At 45.9% G+C, this 12,022-nt stretch overlaps 1 protein-coding gene across 2 annotated transcripts in view; it reads right to left on the minus strand.

Moving 5' to 3' along the window:
- arfgef3 (ARFGEF family member 3) overlaps positions 1-12,022 on the minus strand; it is a 152,313-nt gene that overhangs the window by 70,781 nt on the left and 69,510 nt on the right. For both annotated transcript variants that reach the window (XM_043695352.1, XM_043695353.1), the window contains exons 12-15: positions 10,558-11,489; positions 6,514-6,680; positions 4,743-4,908; positions 3,103-3,210 (exon numbers count right to left, since the gene is read on the minus strand). In XM_043695352.1, the coding sequence (XP_043551287.1) occupies positions 3,103-3,210; positions 4,743-4,908; positions 6,514-6,680; positions 10,558-11,489 (1,373 nt within the window). The remainder of the gene's footprint in view (positions 1-3,102; positions 3,211-4,742; positions 4,909-6,513; positions 6,681-10,557; positions 11,490-12,022) is intronic.

The raw sequence follows: 12,022 nt of genomic DNA on the forward strand, positions 1-12,022 counted from the left end.
CAGCAATCATAATATGGTAGAGTTCAGTCTGCAGTTTGAAAGAGGGAAGGAAAAATTGGATGTAATAGTGTTACAGTTAAATAAAGGTAATTATAGGGGCATGAGAGAAGAACTGACAAAACTCGACTGGAAGTAGAGTCGAGAGGGGAAGACAGTAGAGCAACAATGGCAGGAGTTTCTGGGTGTAATTGAGGACACAGTACAGAGGTTCATTCCAAAGAAAAGAAAGATTATCCAAGGAGGGGTTAGACTGCCATAGCTGACAAAGGAAGTCAGGAAGGATGCTGCCTCACCTGCTGTGCTTTTCCAGCACCACTCTAATTTAGATTCTGGTTTCCAGCATCTGCAGTTCTTACTTTTGCCTAGAAAAAGAGAGAGCCTATAAAGTGGCCAAGAGAACTGGGAAATCAGAAGATTGGGAAGACAACAAAAACAAACAGAACAACAAAGAAAGAAATAAGGATAGAGAGGATCAAATATGAAGGTAGGCTAGCCAGTAATATTAAGAAAAAGAGAGAGCCTATAAAGTGGCCAAGAGCACTGGGAAATCAGAAGATTGGGAAGACTACAAAAACAAACAGAACAACAAAGAGAGAAATAAGGATAGAGAGGATCAAATATGAAGGTAGGCTAGCCAGTAATATTAGAAATGACAGTAAAAGTTTCTTTCAATACATAAGAAACAAACGCGAGGCAAAAGTAGACATTAGGCTGTTCCAAATTGATGCAGAAAAGCTGGTGATCGGAGATAAGAAAATAGCTGAAGAACTTAATAAGTACTTTGTGTCAGTCTTCACAGTGGAAGACAGGAGTAATATCCCAACAATTAAGGAGAGTCAGGGGGCAGAGTTGAGTATGGTAGCCGTTACAAAAGAGAAAGTGTTAGAAAAGCTAAAAGGTCAAAAAATTGATAAATCCCCAGGCCCCAATGGGCTACATCCTAGAGTTCTGAGGGAGGTGGCTGTGAAAATAGTGGAAGCGTTGGTTGTGATCTTTCAAAAACCACTGGAATCAGGGAAAGTTCCAGATGATTGGAAAATCGGCTGTTGTAACCACATTGTTCAAGAAAGGATCAAGACAAAAGATGGAAAATTATAGGCCGATTAGCCTAACCTCGGTTGTAGGTAAAATTCTACAATCCATCTTTAAGGATGAGATTTCTAAATTCTTGGAAGTGCAGGTTCAGATTAAAACAAGTAAGCATGGATTTAGTAAGTGGAGGTCGTGCCTGACGCAGCTGTTAGAATTCTTTGAAGAGGTAACAGGGAAACCCAGTGGATGGTATCTATCTAGACTTCCAAAAGGCCTTTGATAAGGTGCCTCACGGGAGGCTGCTGAGTAATGTGAGTGCCCATGGTGTTCGAGGTGAGCTACTGGCATGGATTGAGGATTGGATGTCTGACAGAAGGCAGAGAGTTGGGATAAAATGTTCTTTTTTGGAATGGCAGCTAGTGACAAGTGGTGTCCCGCAGGGTTCAGCGATGGGGCTGTTCACTTTATGTAATAACGATCTGGATGAATAGACTGGGGGCATTCTGGCAAAGTTTGCTGATGATTCAAAGTTAGGTGGACAGGCAGGTAGTTCTGAGGATGTGGGGAGGCTGCAGAAAGATTTAGACAGTTTAGGAAAGTGGTCCAGGAAATGGCTGAAGAAATTCAATGAGCAAGTGTGAGGTCTTGCACTTTGGAAAAAAGAATACAGGCATGGACTATTTTCTAAATGGTGAGAAAGTTCATAAAGCCAAAGTACAAAGGGATCTGGGAATGCTAGTCCAGGATTCTCTAAAGGTTTACTTGCAGGTTGAGTCCGTGATTAAGAAAGGAAAGGTAATGTTGTCATTTATCTCAAGAGGGTTAGAATATAAAAGCAGCAATGTGCTACTGAGACTTTATAAAGCTCTAGTTAGGCCCCATTTAGAATACTGTTGCCAATTTTGGGCCCCACACCTCAGGAAGGACATATTGGCACTGGAGTGTGTCCAGCGGAGATTCACACGGATGATCCCTGGAATGGTAGGCCTAACATACAATGAATGGCTGAGGATCCTGAGGATTGTATTCATTAGAGTTGAGAAGGTTGAGGGGAGATCCTCTAGAAACTTACAAGATATTGCATGGCTTAGAAAGGGTGGATGCTGGAAAGTTGTTTCCGTTAGGCGGGAGACTAGGACCTGTGGGCACAGCCTTAGAATTAGTGAGGGTCAATTTAGAATGGAAATGAGGAGACATTTCTTCAGCCAGAGAGAGGTGGGCATGTGGAATTCATTGCCACAGAGCGCAGTGGAGGTTGGGACGTTAAGTGTCTTCAAGGCAGAGATTGATAAATTCTTGACCTCGCAAGGAATTAAGGGATACAAGGAGAGTGTGGGTAAGTGGCATTGAAATGCCCATCAGCCGATGGGCCGAATAGCCTTACTTCCACTCCTATGTCTTATGGTCTTATTTGAAATTCTTTACCAGACTGTAACGGCAATCTTTTAACTAATTTGTAACTTTCTTATTTCTAACTTATTTTTTAGACACTCTAAGTAATGCTACTACTTTTCCTTTTATTCCTCTTTGGATCCAAGATTTGTACCGAGGTATTTGTATCTAAGATGGTGCGATTACAGGCCAAGTAGAAAAGGCACCTCTCCTGCTCCTTAGACGCCAGTTTCCCAATCCTCCCGCCACCCCTTGCCAGAAGCAGCTTGGCACCGCCCGCTGATCTACCTGTCCATCTTCCTTCCCAACTATCCACTCCACCCTTCCCACCAACCTATCAAAATCATCTCCTACCTGCATCCACCTGTTGCATCGTAGCTACTTTTCCCCTAACCCCTTCCCCCTAATTACTTCACAGACTCCTTCCTCCTCCCCAGTCCTGATGAAGGGCCCTGCCCAAAATGTTGACTCTCCTGCTCCTCAGATGTTACCTGACCTGCTGTGCTTTTCCACTCTTTTCTCTTCTGTGAATTCTATCTACTCTGACTCTCCAGCACCTGTCGTCTGCACTATCTCCTAGTTGCCATTAAGGGCAGGCATTGTAAGGGTTTTAACTGTACTCTTGCACTGGAGTGCACATGACAACAAAAAGGATATTCTATGACAATTTTCTGTTACCTGCAGTCACGGAATCAGGTGTGTTCTTTTCCTGGGCGAGAGGAGATTGTTCTGACGCTGTACTGACCATTTGCCCTCCTACTGCACTGCTTCCCAGGCCATCCATATCTGCAAATAAAACACAGCACAGCATTTCTTTAGCACGTTTAGTGCAGAGCTCCCACTGACACCATCATGTCTGCCAATCAATTGGAGACTGGGGTGCAAGGATTCATGTAGAACATTCCATTTTGCAGCAAAAAAAAAGCCTTTATACTCAGCAGGCAGTCTTTTTAAACAGCACACAGCAGCAAACAGTCTACAATCTATGTCAAAATTACACTACAGCAGTCTACAGAATCTAATTAAGCATTATACCACACCCAGCCTACAGAGTCCATTAAAATACTGTAGTACACTAAACAGTCCACAGAATCTATTTAAACGTTACATTACAACAAGCAGTCTGTAGGATTTATTTAAAGTAGTACAGTGTAGCCAACAGTCTATAGGATCATTTTAAGCTTTATACAGCCCCAGAATCTACTTCAATACAGCACGAGAACAGACTACAGAATTTATTTAAACAGCACATAACCGTAATCCACAGAATTTACTTAAACAATCTAGACTGCAGTCTATTGATTCTATTTGTACCATACACAACATCAAACAGGCTGCAGCATCTCTCAGCTACACTTGTTATATTGACTAAAATGAGAGCAATGCCTCCTGATAAAAGCAGGCAGATTTCTAAAGCAAAGGGCATGAAGTGAAGATAATTATACTGTACAGGTATAAAGTGAATTCCAGCAGTGCAGGCTCCAGGTATGAAGTGTGACATGTTTATTGAGGTCTTCAGATCTTGTGCAAAACAGCAAAAGGGGTGGCATGCAAGGAGGTGAAAGAACAGCAAGTGAAGTGTGAGGGGGGCTGGGTAGGGGATAGAGAATGAGGTGGAAAAAGTGGGGTTCTGAGGTGGGGCAAGTAAATAGATGGAGACCATGATGGTGACATTGCACATATACCTATGGATAAAGTGAGTGCCACGTTCCTGTATCTGGTGCACAACAATGATGTGTGTGGCACCAATGTTCTGTTCCAGTGTGAAGGGAGGAGGTACAGTGAAATTACAGCAGGAATATCCTACGTAAACAGAACCAGCCATTAGATGGAACTGTATCCTGTACTACCGTCTCGTCTGAAACAGCAGTGCAGGGCACAGCAGATTATTGCTTTGTTTTTATATTGCAGAAGCCTTTTTTTTTCAAACTACTCCTGTATATAGCAATAATATGCATTTCTTCATTCTTTTAACATCGCAAATCATCCCAAAATGCTTCCTTCTCAGGGGAAATGAGCAACCAGAACTTGACATGGAGTAACATAAGGAGATACTGGAAGAGGTGGCCAAAAAGCTGGTGAAAAGTGGGAAGTTTGAAGGAGCATTGTTAAGAGAGGAGGAGGTAGAGAGGTGGAGAGATTTAGAGAAGGAATTCGAGGATACAATACATGGGTGGTTGAAAGCACATCCACCAACAGGACAAGCAATAAGTAGCAGGGAAACAGAACTTGCCCATCTGCCCTCCATCATATATTTAGGTGAAGACTCTTTCTTTGTCTTGTTCCATGAAGCTAAGAACGATTGATGGGCAACTCACCAGTTAACATAGTGACGAAAGGCAGACCGTGCTCCTCTGCCGTTCCCCAGTACCCAGCTTCTCCCAGCAGGTTCCGGTCAAGCACCTGATGGTAAAGTTCTTCGATCCAGGCCTGTGAGAGCACCATCAGAACTCGACTGCTCTGCACCTGCCTCACAAACTCCTTCTGCAGAAACACAATGCAGCTCCTCAAAGCCACTGCACAATCAGGTTGAGCAACAATGATTATTAATTCCAACCCCTTGATGCATGGCACTTTAAATAAATGGCAGCTGAGAGGGGTCTGCACACAGAGGCTCAGCACATTCTCTCGAGAGGAATGACTTTAGTGGAGACTTTTAATTGGAGTTTGTGCTATTTGTAGTTAGAAGGAAGCCGACACTTCTCTCTTAGAGCAGGACACTGGAACAACCAACAACCACAATAGGATCCAAGATGTAGTTTAATGCTTAATAGCAATTGCGTCCATGTTTCAACAGTTTGTCAGACATCATTACTAAGACTACTGGGAGACACAGATAATGTGGGTAGGAGCAAGGGGAACTAGGGGGTTGGCAGTTAACATAGCCTATTATTAGACACCCAATTGGAATTTACCCAAAGGCCAATTTGAGGAGACTCCCTGTCGGTTAACTGTGTATTCATAGGGTTATTGTCACAGAAGTTTGCCCAGTAGGTTAGAGATCACAAAACACAGCTCAAAGTGAAATTGACAAATAGCTTATTGCATTCGATATCGCTGGAGGAGAAAACAGACTAGCTGACACAGAACTGGTAGTCTGCACAAAGAATTTGATTTCTCCTCCCAGAATTGAGGATGAGACCAGTTTTATAGTAATGCTGCACAATGACACTGATTAAGAAATGGGAAAATACAATGTTTCTGAAAATGGAGTAATTTAGTTGCAAGAGTGCTAATTGGAAAACAGTTTATCGGATGAATGTCCTGTTCCTTCACACAATGCAACATCCTGACAGTATCATGGTTCCTTTCATCTTCACAGGTAAGTATTAAAGTCTTTTCTGGAGTGGTGAGGTGCTTCCATTGTCCTGTGGTGCCTGTCTGTCCGTCCTGCTCTTTGTGTGGCTTTGCTGTTGCTGGGCTGTGAAACTGCTCTTAGGGCTTTGAGATCTCTTGTCATGTCCATGGAAGCTTAAAGTGTATTCCATTGTCTGCGGGCTGTGTGACCCAGTTCGTGAGCTGCTCGGGAATTCTGGGTGTCCTGGTACAATTTGGCCAATTTGCTTTTGTGGGCCTATCGTGGGTTAGCAAATCTTTTCCTACAGTTATACAGCACAGAAACGGACCCTTCGGTCCAATCAGTCCATGCTGAACATAGTTCCAAACTAAAGATGCACTGCAGCAATTCACCAAAGATCCTTAGACAGCATTTTCCACAACCACCACCTGAATGTCAAGGTTAGCAGCTACATGGGAACACCACCCCCTGCAAGTTTTCCTCCATGCCACTCACCACCATCCTGACTTGGAAATATATCACGGTTCCTTCACTGTCGCTGGGTCAAAATGCTGGAATGCCTAATGGCATTGTGGGTCTATATACGGCAGCTGAACTGCAGCAGCTCAAGAAGGCAGCTCACCACCACTTTCTCGAGGGCACCTAAGGGTCTGATATTAAACGCTGGGCTGACCAGCGATGCCCACATTCCATGAGCACAAAATAACCAGCCCACATCCCATTAGACCCTGAAGCCAAGAGGGAAACCCTCCTATCTGGGGTGCTGTTTAATCCAAGGACCAAGTGCTTACCAGTGATGCAGGGACAGGTGCCGGTTTTTTCCGATAGTAATCACAGGCGATCAGCTTGAGATTGAGTGACAGCGCGTGGAAAGCCACCAGGTACAATCCGTCGGCATTCATCAGAGTCTGGCAGCAGGGTCCCTCACTGCTGTCAATGCCTGGAGAATGTAACAGCTCTAGAACAGACATAGACACACACAAGGCTGTCACCACAGTGGCTACTGAGCAATGGCAAGAGACTCGCAATCAATGTTACCATCACGAAATAAAATGGGGAAACCATTCCCTCTTTGGAGTGGCTCAGGGCAAGGGAAGGGGATTGGAGGGGCTCAGGGCAAGGGAAGGGGATTGGAGGATGTTCTGCTGATCTTGCACGGTTCACTATAACACTTGAGTGTACTGCCTGTCAGATGCTGTACCTCAAAAGGTGCATAATTCCCCCTCTAACATTTCCATTAGAAAGCCAGAACTTGCATTTATATAGCTACCTATGTTTTTTCCCAAGATGCTTTGCAGTCACTTTTGTGGTGAGGTCACTGCTGTCATGCAGCCAAGATGGCAATCAATGCATACACAGCAAGATCCTACCACAGCACCGAGATAATGACCAGATCATCTGCTGATGTTGACTGAGGGATGAATATTGACTAGGGTGCTAGGGAGAACTCTCTCATTCATCTTTAAAATAATACCAGGGGGCTTTCACCTCCACCTGAAAGAGCAGATATGCCTCGGTTTAATGTCTCATCCAGCAGACAGCACTTCTGACAGTACAGCACTCCCTCAGTGGCCACACAAACAACAGGAACCTGAACATGTACTCCAGTCTCTGAACTGATGACCTTTCACTCAGAACAGAATAAATAAACACCACAATAGACAGTTACCAACCTACAACGCGTCAAAGTGATACCAACAGCTTGGAACACTTTACTGCTGGTCTATGAACAGCTTTGACCCATTACACAATGAATGAGACTATCCTTTCCTTACAACGATAAGGACTTTAAGGGTTAACGAATGAGTCAGCCACTTATTCAGTAACTGCCTCTAACATGATTCTATTAAATCATCTATAGTAAATATCACCACAATCCTATTCTTTCTTCATAGAGAGATGAATGGTGGTGGTTTAACCTGAGAGTCACAACACCAGAGGCAAGGTTGAGAAGGAGAACCTCAGCCAGTGTGGGAACTGAACCCATGCTCTGCATCACAAAACTGCCGTCCAGCCAACTGAACTAACCGACCCCCAATCTATTAGAAAGCATAAGGGGAGTCCTTCACCTGGACCAATAAAGAAATAACTTGACTTTACATTGCACCTGTTATGACCTCAGGAAGTCCCAAAGCATTCTGCAGCAATTAAGCCGAGAGTTGGAAATGTATGTCCTTCTAAGGCTCAAACAGATCAGCCCCAGAGTTACTTGAGAACAGGCGATGCTTTGTATTGAAGGGGGGAGCTCTAAGAGGTGGGCACCACAGGATTTGGAGCGCACTACCTCCTCTCCTCTAACTTCATTTTAATTCAAACCCCTCTTTCTTTCTCATCCCTTCCCTTTTGTTATTGTTCCACTGCCACTAAATGTGATTGCTGGTGATTTCATATAAAGATAAACGATGAGCTCTATCTGTGTGGCATGGAGGAGTTTCCTGTATCGGCCACCTACACCATCCACTTCTTCTCCTTTACGAGTTGTCCAGACACACATTGGTATTTCCATTCTGCCTACAGGTAGTGAGGACTTTTAGAGGAAGAGCTACAGATTCACAGGGATCAATGGTACAAAGGCCCTTCAGCCCATCATGTCCACACCAGCTAAAAGCATCCACCTGTCTATTCTAATCCTATTTCCCAGCACTAGGCCCATAGTCTTGTATGCCTTGGTATCACAAGTGCACATCTCAATACTTTTTCAATGTGATGAGGATTTCTGCCTCTACCACCTTTATAGGCAGAGAGTTCCCACCACCCTCTGGGTGAAAAAGTCATTCTTCACATCTCCCCTAAAACTCCTGCCACTTTCCTGGAGGTTGTGCCCCTGGTCATTGATCCGTCCATCAAAGGGAAAAGTTTCTTCCTTCCTCTACCCTATCTATGTCCCTCAAATACACCTCAATCAAGTTCCCTCTCAATCTCCTCTGCTCTAAGGAAAACAATCGCAGTGTGCCCAATCTCTCTTCATAACCAAAGCTCTCTGGTAAATCCTGCCTGTACTCACTCCAGTACTATCACATCCCCGTCTCCTCACTTTCCATCAGGGACCTGGGGTACAGTGCCCTGCAAGTGTACAATAAGGCGGTTCGGGGACTCCCAGCCCTACTGTTCACTTTGAGGTGCCATGGTATCTGTGGGTTGTGGGAGATTGCAACCCCTTTTGGATGTAGGCTTGCTCGCTGAGCTGGAAGGTTCATTTCCAGACGTTTTGTCACCCTACTAGGTAACATCTTCAGTGGGCCTTAGGCGAAGCAATGCTGAAAATTCCTGCTTTATGGTCTGGGTTTCTCAACTGCTTGACTTGCTTTTGAGGCCATGTCTGAGCCCCAGTGTTCTCAGAGAGAAGAGAGCTGAGCGTTCCAGAATCTTTTTGGGTTAGATGGGCATCACAGGGATTGGGGTGAATTATTTCCTTATCCAATGGTATTCTGATTTAGTTCCCCTAGTTTTCCATTCTAATTAATGTTACAATGCCTCATGAGCACAGTAGTAGTTTTTAATAAAGGATAAAGTAGAGCTGATCCTTCCCCAGTGTGGGATGACTCCAGGACAAAGCAGGGACATAGAAGGGAAACTGGGGTCCATGCTACACTACAGAAACTGGTGTCCGTGCTATACTATAGATTCACAACAAAACCTTTGTAAATCTAAGGCAGTCTTTTGCTGTCTAATTCAACATATGATGTTCCTTTGCAGTATAATCACTACGGTGGAAAAGTTGGCCAGCAAATTGTGCACAGCAAACACTGAACAGTAATGAGAGAAATTACCAAACAAATCTGTCTTAGTGATTACAGATAAATATGAACCAGGACACTGGGACGTCCTCGCCAATTCCCAACCCCAAAAAGATATCAAAATGATGAGAATCAAGAGGATCTTTCCAGATTTCATGGGGATATTTTACGGGAATGGCATGGTGGCTCAGTGGCTAGTGCTGCTGCCTCACAGTGCCAGGGAACCGGGTTTAATTCCATGCTCGGGTGACTGTCTGTGTGGAGTTTGCACATTCTCTCTGTGTCTGCGCAAGTTCACTCCAAGTGCCCCCCACAGTTCAAAGGTATGCAGGTTGGGTGGATTGATCATGCTAAATTGCCCATAGTGTCCCTATGTGCAGGCTAGGTGAGTTAATGCATGGGAAATACAGGGATAGGGGAGGGGAGTGGGTCTGGGTGTGATGCTCTTCAGAAAGTCAGTATAGACTAGAGGGGTCAAATGGCCTGCTTTCCATGGCTAATTCACTTAGCCTACACATTCTTGGACACTATGGGTAACTTAGCATGACCAATCCACTAACCTGCACATCTGTGGATTGTGGGAGGAAACTAAGGCACACGGAGGAAACCCACACAGACACAGGGAGAACGTGCAAACTCCACACAGACAGTCGTCCAAGGGTGGAGTTGAACCCAGTCTGGGTGCAATGCTCTTCAGAAAGTCATTATGGATTTGATGGGCCAAAGGGCCTGCTTCCATATTGTAGAAATGCTATGTCAACCTAAAAAGAGAGCTGGAGCCTTGGTTTAACTCTCATCTGAAAGATGGCACCTCTGACAGTGCAGCACTCTCTCAGCGCTGCACAGGAGTAAGTGACAGCCTAGGTCAAATGTCCAGTCTCAGGAGTGCCACATGAGCACCACATGAGCCAAGGCATTCTGCCCTCACATTGGCCAATATGGGAGCTATCTACTCTCATTCCTGTCTTTGCGACCATCTGCTTTTTCAACGACAGCTTCAAAACTGAGTTGGCCACAAAGGGCTTATAGATTTCACAGCTTGGCCAGTCAGAAGAGTTAAGGGGTTTGGGTGGGGGTGGAGGCAGTGGTGTGGGGTACCTGACTGCAGACCCGAGCAAAACGTCGAGGCAAAACTCTGCAGGGATGAGTCGACCTCCTCTGTGTTCTGTAACGACAGGAGACGAGGGAGGAGCGTGACAAGAGACTGGACAAATATCCGGGCACTGTGCTGGTCAGCCTCCTGGTTCTTCAGGACCTTCAGCGTGAGGGTGGCTCCATGCAGCGACCTGTGACCCAGGCAGTCCCTGGGCGTTTGCTCCTCATCCGCCAGGGAACAGTTATCGGAGCCGATCTCAGAGACGTCTGACCTGCCAGAGTCTTTCTCCGCTGCCATCGAGTACTGATCGCAGGAGTCGAACTCAGTCCTGGAAATGTCCTGCTCGTCGATGCTAAAATTACTCTCGCTATACCGGGACCCGGGTGGTTTGTTCACCCTGGGGTCGACCGACAAGAAGTTGGCTAAATCCGGATAGGCGTGCATGTTGTTTCGATGGATGCCTTCCAGCGTTTCCGCCTGCTCTAGTCCCAGCGTTGGCATTTTGCTCAGGGCCTCGTTAATGTCAAGGCCAGCAGAGTAGTCCAAATGGTTTCTCAGCAGAGGGGGGTTCTCCTCCGGGGTGGTCTGCCCCATGCCCTCCTCCAGGGTGGTACGCCCGGTGTCCGTGGTGACGCTGATGCTAATGTCGGGGCTCTTCTCGTTGCTGGACTCCCAATGAGCGTGCTCGGCCGACAGGATACGTCTCTGCCACCTGAAGTCGGCCTCGCTGATCTCCATGGACTCCCGGGTGGACTCGGTGCCACCCTTCAGCTCCTCCGAGTGCTTGAGCAGGTGCCGCACCTGCTCCTCACTCAGCCCCTTCCCCTGGCTCAACTCATCGAGGGCCGCCAGCAAGGTGCAGACACAGGACACTGAGGCATAGCAGGCCTCAATCCCTCCTTTGATGCAGGCCTCTGTCATTCCGTCCATGATGCTGGTGAGAGAAAGAGAAGTGTAACACTATAAGAGGTCAACCCTCAAGAACCCTCGCGTTTCTTTTCAGAGAATCATACAGCACGCAAGAGGCCCTTCGGCCCATCCAGCCAAAGCTAACTTAAATCTGCATGAGTCCCACATTCCCACAACGTTCTGACACTTCAGCTGCTCATCCAAGTGCTTTTTAAAGTTACGAGGTTTCCCACCTCAACTAGGTGAAAGTGAGGACTGCATTTGATGGAGAACAGAGTCAAAAAGTGTGGTGTCGGAAATGCACAGCTGATGAGGCAGCATCCGAGGAGCAGGTGAGTCAACGTTTCGAGCATAAGCTCTTGGAGCAAGAGACTCGACATTTCGAAGAGCTTATGCTCGAAACATCGATTCTCCTGCTGCTCAGATGCTGCCTGACTGGCTGTGCTTTTCCAGCACCAGACATTTTGACTCTTCCCACATCAACTACTCTCCCAGGCAATACATCCCAGATTTCTATTCAGTCCATTAGCCACAGATAGACCCACAACGCAGTTAAAG

The sequence above is a fragment of the Chiloscyllium plagiosum genome, chromosome 9 (genome assembly GCF_004010195.1).
Source record: "Chiloscyllium plagiosum isolate BGI_BamShark_2017 chromosome 9, ASM401019v2, whole genome shotgun sequence".
NCBI lineage: Eukaryota > Metazoa > Chordata > Chondrichthyes > Orectolobiformes > Hemiscylliidae > Chiloscyllium > Chiloscyllium plagiosum.